This window comes from Diabrotica virgifera, chromosome 4 (assembly GCF_917563875.1).
Source record: "Diabrotica virgifera virgifera chromosome 4, PGI_DIABVI_V3a".
Lineage (NCBI taxonomy): Eukaryota > Metazoa > Arthropoda > Insecta > Coleoptera > Chrysomelidae > Diabrotica > Diabrotica virgifera.
The window spans coordinates 112,212,596-112,226,595 of record NC_065446.1 but is presented as its reverse complement, the minus strand read 5'-3'; the positions used below and the strand labels follow the sequence as shown (position 1 = coordinate 112,226,595).

Genomic DNA, 14,000 nt, shown 5'->3' with positions numbered 1-14,000 from the left:
TTGAGATGCGCTTCTGCCGGGAGTGGACCAAATAGTTCAATTGTGTGCATATTGAGTTCGTTTGTACGCGATTAATTTTTAATATTTTTCAATGCCTATTGGCTTGGTAATATGTAGATTATTTGGATTAGGGAAAAAATTTTATTATTACACATTAATTAATAATATGTTTTCTTATATCGATGAATAAATAGGGAAGCGGCGCTTCCCCCGCTTCCATGGACCGACGCCTTCAGTAACATTAAAAATAAAGTTGGCACAGTTTTATTATTTATCAGCATTTTGTAAATCAACATAAACGAATTTTAGTTTCAATTACAGCTCATCAAAGACATAAATTAGCTTGATTTATTCATTAATTTATAATTCAGTTAAGGGGAAAGGCGCAAGATGTCGCCTGTCAAAATTTTGAATGTGTTTCAAATGTATTTATTTTTTTTTCGAATTCAGAGAATACTAATAAGTATTTTTGAAAAATTTAAACGCTGAATGAAAGATTACTCATTAGAGAGGGCTGAAAGTCCCTGAAAACTTCTATATTGTTGATTTTAATGAGTTGCAGGGGTGAAATATTTCGTTCAAAAGAAACTTTTTATTTATTCTAAGGGACTTTTGGCCCTCGCCTCGGTAATAGCGTAATCGTATACTTAAAAATACTTATTAGTTTTCTCAGGATTCGAAAAAAGTAAATACCTTCATTTAAAATACATTGAAAATTTTGACAGGCAACCTTTTTCGTCTTTCCCCTTAAGAGCTAATTATGCTCTTGATGTGTTTAAATATCCTTATATTATTTACAATTGCAATTAGATCATTGTGATTATTGTGTTTATTTGCTTATACAGTATGGTGTAAATGAACGGAATAAATTCGTTATTTCATAAGTCGGCGACTTTAGGGAAAAATCCCGAAGCAAGTCGATTTTTAATGATCAATTATGATTGTTTGCCATATATATCATACTAGTGACGTCATCCATCTGGGTGTGATGACGTCATCGATGATTTTTTAATGAGACTAGGGGTCGTGTGCGACCTCACTTGAAAGATTATTTAATTCTCTATTGAGTAATATAAATATTAACATAATTATTTATACAGGGTCGTTTTAATTTTATCAAAACCAATTTGATAATTAAGTGTAATGGAATTTGAGCTGAGGGCACAAGAATGCTTATTGCATCTGATATTGCTTCAATGTGAAACCATCGTTTCTTTAAGGGTTCTTTTTGTCTGACCAACATATTTCAAATGACAGTCTTTGTATGGAATGCTATAAACTACATTAGATTTCTCCCAAATATTTATTGGTGTTTTAGTACAAGAAAAAAGATTTCCGACTATTTTACAATTCATGATACCTATTTTGGTGTATAACGGTTTAAACAATTTTGTAAGTTCATCAGTTAAATGTGGGAAATAAGGTAAGGAGCAGTATCTCTGAGGGGACTCAGATGTGGAAACTTCTTCATTGTAAACTTCATTATTTATTTGTGAGGAATCGTCAACCTCTCCCAAATTGGAATAGGTCTGGTCAAGTAATAAACGAGGAGTTGAAAATAGATATCTATTAATAAGAGAAGTTGAATAAGAATTCTCACTTAAAATGGTCTTAAGTAATTGACTAGATTCACTTCTGTAAAGAAGATGTGACAACCTATGAGTCCTTAGGGCTACTTCTTGTACGAGGTTGTGTTTAAATCTTTTAGGATGAAAGGAAAAATAATTGAGGAAGCGATTGCTAGCGACGCTCTTTCTGAACCATTTGGTTCTTAGAATGTTGTCAACACCTCGTACAACTAACATGTCAAGGAAGGGAATGGTGTTATTTTCCTCCATCGCACATGTAAATTGTAAGTGGGGATTGTATTCATTAAAAACAGAAAGGATGTTCATAATTTGATCAGTGGGTACAGCCAAGATCAGATCGTCCACATATCTCTTAACAAAAGTAATGTTACAATTTAAATACTTGAGTCTATCAGAAATCAAATCATATAAGACAAAACCAACCAACAGGGTAGAAATAGAAGATCCCATTGGGTTACCAAAGATTTGTAGGTAAAAATTGGCATTTAACTATGCATTCGACCCATCATAGTATCATCAATTAATTCTTCGTCAATAATAAACGAGGTTAATAATTAACCTCAATTACAGTGAAATTTTCTTCTCGCTCACTTTATATATTGTTAATATTAAACAGTATACAATATACATATTTTGTAATAATTCTGTTTACTTTCTAAAATGTGTTACTTACTTTCTTACTTCTTACTTTCATAGTCAAAAGTATGGTCATTTTCAACAGAATGCTTAGCTGCGGTTAAAGTTGTAAAATTCCTGTTTTCTTTGAGAAAAATTTCTCACTTCTGTTCAAAATTTTTCTGATGGGTGAGAGGAGTGTGTAACGTTACAAACGTCACATATAAATTATAATAAGTGTAACGAATAAGCGATGGACTACCCCAGCTAACTGAAACAGTATTCGAAAATATTACCTCAACTAACCAAGATAGCCATCGTTACACCCTTAGCTTAGCTCAGTCACTCAGGTGTGTGTTCGTCTTGTCCTAACCTTAGATATGAACTGTGAAAATTTAGAATGGTAGCAAACAAAACAATATATTTTAACCAATCATGTTTATTGTTCATAAAGATATAATAAATAAAATGACTTAGTAAATTGCATTAACAAATTAATTAGTAAATTGCATTAACAAATTAATTTATTCAAATTCTTGCCAAAAACTAACAATTCTGGATTATACTTATGGCTTTTGGTATCTGATGATAACTTCTTGATGTTGAATGGTACTGCTGTGGACTTCTCTTGACCTGGGCAGATGTTGAGGCCCTCGGTCAGTGCAGCAAAAGATGTTCAGTGTTGCAGCCTAGATTGCATGGTCCATTGTTGTGGTATAGCCCTAGTTCCATCACCGGTGTGGATGGCTTGAAGCTCCCGGAGGGAGGACTGTGATCTTTATTCCCAAAAACTATAAAATAAAGACACATATCAATCATCAAGAAGAAAACCAAATTGTACCTTTGTCAAATAGTATTCAGAAATAGTAAATGACATGGTTAAATTACATGGAATTTAGATGAGAATAGTTAAAATTCTGATTACTAAACGTGCATACATGTAAATTAAAAAGATAATTATATTTGAAACTAAAATATCAAAGATGTGACGTTTGTAACGTTACACACTCCTCTCACCCATCAGAAAAATTTTGAACAGAGGTGAGAAATTTTTCTCAAGGAAAACAGGAATGTTAAAAAGTATTTAATTTGTTGGTTTTTGCACTATGTTTGTTTGCCCTTCTATGTAGAAGTTGGTGTGTTTGAACAATATAAATATGTTGAATTATTACAATTTATTTTATAAACAACATTCGACTGCTGATCTTTAGCAACATTGGGTGTAAATTTTGAAAAATATTTTCCGGAAGTTTTTGACGATTTCTGTCCAACATTGATGCCATATTTTGCAAACATTTTCGACATTTGTTTTGCCAGTTTTGGCACATTTGCATATATGTATGTGCTTTTTTTTAGTCAAATTTTGTAAGTTGTAAAGTTATGTATATATGTTGAACTAGTAATTTCAAGTAAAATTTGTATGGATCTTCTTGTAGGCTGTCTCCTTTAGTGGAGATTAGCGATTATACTGGCAAGTATGTCTCTGTTCAATGCGGCTCTAAACAACGATGTGGAATCAAGGCCACTCTAGTCTCTGATATGTTTAAGCCATGAAATCTGGCGCCAACCATGGCCCCGTTTTCCTTTAACCTTCTCCTGGATGATTAGTTACGCGAGGTGGTACTTTTCGTTTCTCGTTGTCCTAGCTAGCTAAATTTTCTAACCTTATTGGTCTCTAGCAACTACCTATCTGTACGTATTCTCCTCAGGACATTTTCATTGGTGGTATGGGTTGTCCAAGGTATTTTCAATATCCTTTTATAAAGCCAGAGTTCAAAAGCTTTTAACTTGTTAATCAGTATTATGTTGAGCGTCCAGGCCTCCGTTCCATACAATAGTATTGACTATACATAGCAATGCAGAAAATGACACCTAAGACTGATATTAATGATACTGTTACAACATAAGCTTTTCATTTTGATAAAGCCTTGTCGAGCTACCTCTATTCTCGCTCGTACTTCTTGTTCATAGTCAAGTTGATTGTTGAACCAGCAGCCAAGATATTTGTAATGGTCTAGGTGTTCCATATGTTGGTGGTTCACATAATATTGGACAGGTACATTTTTGTTCCTTGATATTTTCATAACTTTGGTTATCGAATTACTAACTGATCTTCAATTCTTCATCCCCATTTCTCATAATTCTCAGTGACTCTATTTAATAGTATCTGGAGACTATGGTCCGAATCCATGGTATAAAGATGCCAGGTACGATAGCTGGAATATCCGAAATTCGGATGAGTTCGCGCATGACGTCACAATGAGAGTGATTTTAAATATTCCCCATTTAAAACATTAGTGTTCGGAACACAATAATTAGTCTTAAAGTGGTCACAAAGAGTAATTTTAATAGACTAATATAATTTCTGTTTAAGTATTTCGGATTTATTGAAATGTGGGTGTTTTATTATTTTGATTTAAAAAATTAATTAACAATACAATGAACAAAAATAAATTTATAAAATAAATTTGTGAGTTATATTCAAAAAATTTTTTGTATTCGTCGCTTTTTAAATAAATTTTACGAGCTTGTTTTTGATTGGCTTGTCTTATTTGGGGCCAGTGTTAAGGTGGGGATCGAGCCATGGTCGTACATATAAAAATTTGTAGGGGGGCTAGGCTTGAAGATGTTGCACATTACATTTTGTATACTTTGGATGACAATATATAGTTTAAAGCACCCGAAAAACCATGGAGCTTTTCGGCCATGACTTGATATATAAACAACAAACGATCAAATTACCCCATCTACACATCTGCGGATGCATACGCAGATGCCGTCCACGGACGCGTCTGCCGATGTGTAGAGGAGGCATAAGATGATATTTATTTTTATCTAATAACGTCCAGTCGGAACTAATGATAACTGATACGAATTTATGTCAGAATTTTGTTTTGCGATAGGGCAAAATTTGATGAATAATTAATTATTATTTTAATGTTCAATATAAAATATTACCACAGCAATTTTGAAATTTGAACTATTTAGCATAGGAAAAATGTTAAGTAGGTATATACCGACATATTATATAGCGTAAATTATAATTAAGAATATTGGTTTTAATTTACAGTGCCGGCAAAAGAAATCTTTACATTGCCAAATAAATCACCAAATTTGAAGACAATTTGCATGCGTTCTGTCTGCGCTTGGAGGGTAGGGTAGGGGAGGGGGATAGCGTATTTGCGACGACAATTATCTGTAGTTTACGGACCCCTTGACTAATTTGGGGTATTCTGCGCGTTTGCACTGTAAACAGTTGGCTTTGTGCGGGTAGTCAGTGGTAAACTTCTTCTCATTTATCGTGTAAAGTTTGAGATCGTCAAATTCTAAATTGAACTGACAAATATGGCTCGAAAGAAACTCACAAAAGAGTAGAATGTTAGTGCTTTAACATTACTGGAGAAAGGAGATCCTGTAATTACTGTAGCACGTGATATTGGTGCTTCAAGAGGGGCTATTTATCAACTGAAACCTTGCAGCCGAACGTTTCAGTTGATAAATAGCCCCTCTTGAAGCACCAATATCAGGTGCTACAGTAATTACGGAGTCTCCTTTCTCCAGTAATGTTAAAGCACAAACCTTCTCGTCTTTTGTGTTTCTTTCGAAACCCTTCCCTCCAAGCGCAGACAGAACGCATGCAAATTGTCTTCAAATTTGGTGATTTATTTGACAATGTAAAGATTTTTTTGCCGGCACTGTATATAGTATATCAAATTATCAAATCACCAATATTAACTATACATAATTATATATGTAGTTATCCATCTTTAAATTTCAATAATTTCTGTAAAATTCAATAATTTGTCGAATGAAATTTCAAAACTAATTTGTACATTATTTATTTATTAACGGCATCAATTTAAAAAAGTTTCAAGAAAGCTGTACTTTATAAACAATAAATTTTAAACTATCAAACATCTCAGAATAATAAACTACATCAAACTTATTTTAAGATACCCTTCAGTCAGTTGTTTTTTAAATAAACTAATTTTGGAGACAATACATTAAGGGGTAAATAATAATTGTTTCACACTAACAAGCCTACTAATCAACTTATATCTCACAAAAATCTCCTCAAAAGCTTAAAAATCGATAAAACTCCCATATCAACAAACATATGTATTCCAACAGCGGCTACTCTCATTGTGACGTCAACAGAACGGGATCAGCTGATAGTCGCATGCGCAATATCGTACCTGGCGTCTTTGTACCATGGTCCGAATCAGTCATTAAAACAGTGTGATCTGCATAGTGGACTGTATTAAATAGTGTGATGTTATGCCTTCTGGTCCCAATTAATTAAAACTCTATTGTTTGGTTCAAATACATTATATTTACAATCACCTCCATCAACGACTAACCATAACAATATGTTTACATATCACAGTAACGACCTACTACAACAATTAAATACTGAGTACAATAATCTTTCTCCACCGAGTTAATGTTTATATACACATTTAAATAATAACAAAACATGACGATTCAATGTTACTTGCGGTTATTGATACAAGAACAGATACTACATGGATTAATGGTTTTGAATGAGTTTTAAACATATTTTGTACAGGGTGATATTATAATACCACACCTCCCCGTTTTGTTAAAATTACATATTTTTAAAATAAGATTGATTGTCTATCATCGCCGTTTTTTTAAAAAAAGAAAGTCCTAAGAAGAGAAGAAGAATATCTGAGTGTATATCCCTCTTTCCCTTTCACAGAGTGTTTATGATTACCTAATACTATTTTCAAAAATTAAATTTCCTAACTATCCTAACTAACTGTAACATGGTACATTTCAGATCAATCAATTTTTCCCTAAACATGTATATTCTTTTTCCTATTTTACACAAAAGTTCATATTTTCCCTATACTAAAACTGGTATTTTATAACCTATTACTAGTTCACGTACTTTCACGTCGTGTCTTTTCGTCCTTTTTTTTTTCGTTCACTAATTCACTTCATCAAAACAGTGTCCACAGTGAATGAAATTGATCCTAACTTTTAAATAGTCTTTTAGTGCCTATAAGCCGTAACTAATCTAATTGTAATAAAATCTCGACTTTAATACTTCCTAAGCTAAGCTAAATATTACCTAAACTTCTATTAAATGGTATATAAAAAAAAGAATTTAACGTTACTTTACTATTTCATCTTATTATTTCAGTCTTATTTTGATTTATTTATATACGCCTTACTAACTTTAAAATATTGTACCTATAATAGAAATGTAATCTCTCTAAAACTTTTAATATGTGTCTCTAAAAAAACTTCTAATAACTCTCTTGTACCTATAATAAAGATTTAATCTCTCTAAGAACTTCACTTTTTGTGTCCCTTTGCTTACTATCTACTAACACTATTGTAAGATATTGTCTATCCTTAATTCAAACACTTCCATTTTCCGCGAAAATTTAACCTGAATTCATTATATACATTTAAAAATAAGTTATTTATAATTAACATTACTTTAGAGAAAAAAAAAATTTACAACTTTAATTCTTAGACATAATTCAATGATTAGCTACTTATTTGATATTATTCTTAATTTTGCTCCTTTTCTTGCAATTTTTATGTGTCTTCTTTCATTTTTCCCACATATTTGAATAAAATTCTCATTTTTTCTGTCTTTTCTTCTTGTCTGGTACTACAACTCATATAATTCATTTTTCTTCATATAGTAGCACTTCTACAGTGTACATAATTCATCTTCATATACATATTTCATATAACAATCATATATCATTTATCTCATATATCATTTCATATAACATCATAATCATCACTTCATATACTAGCTCCGATACCTTCGTTTTACCTTAATAAAAGAGGTTTCACTCGGATGTCTTAGTTCTCCGCCAATATTAACCCGAATTTTCGCCCTGATCTGTACGCACCATTAAGGTGGTATAGTTAACTCAAAACACGAAATAGGTATTTATGCGGTTCAAATTCTTCTAAAAATATCACAACCTCAATCCCTTGCTTTGAGGCCGTTGTTTATTCACGAATAATCATGAATAAAATAGGTACTCTCAAAACACAGAGTGGGTCTCTAATAAGCTTTCAAGCTTCTATAAATCACTTAGTACCTTCCCAATTTGACAAGATCAGTGGGTTTCTTATTGTCTCTAGTTGCCTCATAATATTTAGCTTATAATATTGTTAGTTCTTCTTCTTATCTCTATAGTTCTTCTCCAAATTCCTTATCTCGACGCATCAGGTCGGTTCGTTAAAAATAAATCTCTTGCTTATAGCAATGTTGATCAACGTATGTCATCACTAATCATTATTCATTAAAAAAAATATCATTTATCACTCAAAAAAATATTAATTCAGGTTCATCTCATACAAAATTTAACACAAAATCGATGAAAATGTATCTATATACTCAATAACAAAAACAACTGGCTAATAAAATTCAATAATAGTATACATATTCGTCAATAAAAAAATAGCATATGCAAAACTTAGATAAAAATATTCAAAATAAGTTTATATCTCAAACTTCGATAGAAATTTTTGAAAAAAAATTCGATATTCCATAAAATATTCAAAAATAACCGCACTAAAAATCGAAATCGGATAGAGATTTTTCAAATAAATTTAATAAAGATTCAAAATTCAATAAAAATTCAAGAATAGCATATATAATAAACTTTGATAAAAATATTCAATTCAAAAATCACTTCATATTTCAAAATTCATAGATATTCTTAAAAAAAAAATCGATACTTCATAAATTATTCAAAAATCAGCAAAGATAAATATTCAATTTTCAATAATAATATAAAACGAGGGAAGCATTTTTAATAAAGATAGACATTCTTACTTACATTTTATTTCCACTTTTGTCTTTTTTTCACTGGGTTTCCTGTATCGTCCTGGTCCATCTTCGCCGTCTCCGTTTCCAATTTGTTGCCGCCATCTCTGCTCCTCTCAGAAGACCTCCTCTAATCTGCAGGATCAGCCATGTATTAAATAGTGTGATGTTATGCCTTCTGGTCCCAATTAATTAAAACTCTATTGTTTGGTTCAAATACATTATATTTACAATCACCTCCATCAACGACTAATCATAACAATATGTTTACATATCACAGTAACGACCTACTACAACAATTAAATACTGAGTACAATAATCTTTCTCCACCGAGTTAATAGGGAGTTTTTGTTGCTACGTAACGTACGCATCTCCGTATACGTAAAGCAACTAACGTGTCGTAGAGGATGAATGTTAAAATAGGTAGTTTTTGTAACTGCCTTAACGTAACGTAAAGCAAATCGTAAAGTCACTTTTAAATTCCGTTGACATTCAAAAAAATAAAACAATGTTCACACAATATACAATTAATATACAAATGTAAAAAAAGATAAATGAATAATGAAATTGTATGGTTTTAATTGCTTCTATTTAAATATAAAAATATTATTTTTCCTTAGGTTAAAATTTTTTTATTTTTGTTTATACCTACTTTTTAGTTGTAAATTATTGTATACCTACATCAGAATTCCAGTAGGTAGATAGTGTGGTAATATTTTATTTGAAAATTTTACTGAAACTAAGTCATTTGTTTATCTAGTTATTAATTGTGGTGATCACTGTATTTCTTAAATTAATACAAGATTTGTTTGTTTTGCTTTATTAATAGACAACTTAAAAACAATAAAATTTTAAATCTATTATGAAGTTCTCATTTCCAATTACAAACAGAATAATTTTACTCAAATAGACTAAACCAATAACCAATATAACCTTAAAATGTTTATAAACGGATAGTACGCTGATGAAATGTTCATTTGGTAGGTAATCGGGCAAGATCCTCGTGTGCATTCGGTGACTTTCGGCTCGATAGGGATGCGTATGAACCTAACGTACCAGCCCGTAACCTTAGGTAACACGTATCGCGATACGGGAGTTCAACCATTAATGCGCAAGCGTATATGTCAAAAAGATGCGTTACGTTTACGTATTTGTGTGCACAAAAACTCCCTATTGTTTATATACACATTTAAATAATAACAAAACATGACGATTCAATGTTACTTGCGGTTATTGATACAAGAACAGATACTACATGGATTAATGACTTTGAATGAGTTTTAAACATATTTTGTACAGGGTGATATTATAATACCACAGGACGTTATTTACTCTTTGTCCATTTATACCTTTTTAAAGTGCGATAAATCGTTCTCAAATATTATCTCCGAGTAGACGTTAATTAAAGAGAATCACTGATAGCACACAACCCTGTCTGACCCGTCGTTGTATTTCAATGTATGAATAAAATTATTTAAAAAGCGTACAAAAAAAATGTATTACAAAATGTGTATATGTAAAAAACTTTTATTAATATATTGATGTATGTTTTAGGTGAACACCCGGAAGCGATGCAACATGGAGGCAATCAGAGAATGGGCCCCTCTTTGGGCGCGTTGGCATTCATTTCGTATGTTTTGTTGGCTTACTGTTAACTTTTAGACTCTCTAGTCGTCTAACGCTAACGACAACGGTGTCTGTCGACAATGTACGTGTTAATACTTAACATTTGAGATGTATTACTCCTCTCACGTCACGTGGTGTTCACTATCAGAGCATTTCCTGTAGACTACGTCCCTAGAACACAAGCAGTTTGCGATGTTTTTGTGATGGTGCGTCTCTGCCCAAGTAGTTGAGCCAGTAAATTACATTCAGTAAAGTTACCTCATACTTTTTCATGTAAAAATGAATGAGACAGATTCAAAAGCACATTTTTAAGATATTGTGAAGTGATTAGTTATCTAATAATGATTTACAACTATTTTCTAATTTTACACTATTTTCTTTAGTTTTTAATTGATGTACAATTATAACACGAAATAAATTCATACGGAAAGAGGTGCTAGACCAAATACGTCAGACGCAAAAGAATGTAAGCGCATGTAGTCGTTGGGTAGGATGGGACTTATCGATTTCGTTCAACTCGCCAAATCAACGGACTTAGGAATACGTTCAGCTCACCAGTTCCGATAGGTAGGTAGATATTCTCCGTTCAACACACCGAGAATGACCACTAGTGGATTTCTCTTCGGTCTTTTGTACCGCCAGAGATGGTATGAGAACATGTTTTGTTGAATATATAGACATATTCTAGAATTCTAGACGATAAGAGTGATTATTAACGTCGCAATACAAAATAATTATAATTATTTTCTTTAATCTTGAGTCTATTATTACTAATAGAGGACTTACTTCTTATATTCTTTTGCCAGTGGCAAAGTAATTTATTAGTTTTTTTGCCACTGCACATTCTATTGACACCGGCAGGACTACTTGGGCCAGCTGTAACTGTTACAAGCAAATAGAGACTGTACATTATAGATCAATGGCTCTAGTTTGTGTATATTAAAAGTTGACCTAATCATTTATTGAACATTGCCAAATTTTGTTAGTTTAATATAAAAAAATGTGAAATTTTTTAAATAAATTAATCTCCGGTATTAAATTAAAAAAAGTTGACATAGTAAAACAATAATTTGGTCTTTAAAAAGATTTGAAATGCGTATTATACAATTAAAGAGGTGCTACTATAGTATGCGGTCTACCCTGAGGATGCGGTCTACATGTGCATTTAAGTCTATTATTATAGTGGGGGAGGAGAGTATGCTAAATTTGCAGTTACGCCATCTATCCATAATTTAAAAAAATGTTTCGAATAAAAGGAATTTTATTTTTACGTAAGGAATCTAAATCTGCAATAAAAAATGAACGCTCCTATTTAAGATTTTAAAGTAGGCCCCCACCTCACCTCCGTGGGAGTCGTGTTTGGTGTCATTCGATAGATTTTTTAAAAATATTGAACACATGTATTTTCCAGTTTTTTGATCTTATGTTCATTTCGCGAAAGTTCGCGGGGTTCGTAATTAAAATTTTAAATTGACATCCAACCCTTTCCGGGGGGTCGTGTTTGGTATCATTCGATAGAATTTTCAAAAATAATGAACACGTAGTTTTTAGTTTTTTGATCTGACGTTCATTTCGTGAAATATTTGCTTTTTTTGTGAAGTTTTTCTAAGGATAGACTTTTTTCGGACCCCCCTAAACGAACCCCCTTGTATTAAGAGCCAATATATGGTAGAGGTACATTTACAGGGTACAAGCTTTCTATAAATGTTATAATCGGACGCGCTCGAGTAACTGCAAAAATCCCCGCTTGGCCTCCCCTACCATTAGTGTGCAGTGTACCGATTGCAATCTGAAAATTCCTGAAGGATTTGTGCAAAATAATGAAATCCAAGAAAAATCTTGCAGAAAAAAATATTTATTCATAAGTAATAATAAACATAGGGCCGGCGTAGCTAAGCGGTAGTGTGCTTGGCTCGCTTGCCGGTGGTCCGGAGTTCAAATCCTACCGCCGGCAAGAACAACTAGACATTTTTAAAATGTTTATAGACCCCAGGTCGACTCAGCCTGAATAAAATGAGTACCTTGGGTAAAACCAGGAGTAATAATAGGCAGTTAAGGCGTAGCACTGGCCCTGTTACCTTCCTTGTATACTGTAGGCCCTAGATATATCAGACTACCCTGCTATAATCCCAAAGCCACGTGAGCGGTATAAAACGGGAGATTATTATTAATAATAAACATTTGGAGGAAAATAAATGTAAAATGAAAAAAATGCACTTCAAATATTTACAAAAAAAATTATTATATATAACCTATTTATTTACAAAACGATACAGCCTAATTGTTATTATAGTCATAATTTATGCACCTTAATTTAAGAGAGAAAGGCAGTCAATGGTTCTAGCTTAAAAAAGTCATGCAGGCACCCTAATCAAGAAGATTATGGGGTTATTTATATAATAGTAAAGAAATAAGTTTATTATAATAATATATTCATGGAAATGTCACTTACTATTTAGCAATAAACATTTTGCCTACGAGCGGTTTACTGCCTTTCATTATTGTATGCAAACCCGTCTGAGAAAAGATGATGGTGTTGTATAGCCGCACAGGTAGACCGCAAGCTATAGAAGGAACGCGGCGGCAAACCGCATAATATAGTGGCACCATTAAAAATTTATTGGCGTTAAAACTGAAGATTTTTGTGATTTGTTTAAATTGTAAGAACTATTGTAAATATTTTGTATTAAGAAACGCGCTATCTTTGTGTAAAATAATCATCTTCGATCTATGTTACTTAAAATTGTACTATGTGTAATATAGATAGTGCGTTAAAAATATATCTTTTGTATGTAGTACCACTTGTTTTATACTTAGAAAGCAAAATAATAAGGAAAGGAGAAGCTAATGTTGTGATAGAACACTACTTGACAAGGGGAGCAGCCCATATTGAGGTCCCGTACTAAAATGGTACCTGTTCTTTGTTAGGGGGTACCGCAAGTTGGCTCTATGAGTATTATATTTGACAAAAATACTGTGTTTTAAGGTTATTACATTTTATACAGTCGTGCAAAATCATACGATAACGTACTATATTCATTTCCAATATAAGCTTAGAGGCCAGTTTCAGACACGTCATTGGTATGTTTTGTGTCGTTGTAGTTTGTCATTGTGACAAGCTGTGACCTCACGACACACCCACGGATAAGCCGTCTAAAACTAACATTTGAGGTTATCTTGGCAATAAACGTGGTACTACAAACTTGTTCGATTTTGTCTTCTGATTTTTTCTGAAGTTCAGATTATGATTTACCACGCTAAGAATAAATCTAAATTATCTGGTCAAATTTATTCGTTCCATTGTTATTTATAATAAGTACGTAAAGTTTTATCTTTTGTACTTA

The 14,000-nt window shown here is 32.2% G+C and overlaps 1 protein-coding gene across 1 annotated transcript in view; it reads left to right on the top strand.

Annotated features, from left to right (window-relative positions):
* LOC114334283 (lachesin-like) overlaps window positions 1-13,454 on the top strand; it is a 665,400-nt gene extending 651,946 nt beyond the window's left edge. Inside the window, exon 5 of the mRNA XM_050649290.1 lies at window positions 10,585-13,454. Coding sequence (XP_050505247.1) covers window positions 10,585-10,685 — 101 coding nt within the window. The 3' untranslated portion in view covers window positions 10,686-13,454. The remainder of the gene's footprint in view (window positions 1-10,584) is intronic.
* Window positions 13,455-14,000: the final 546 nt, after the last annotated feature.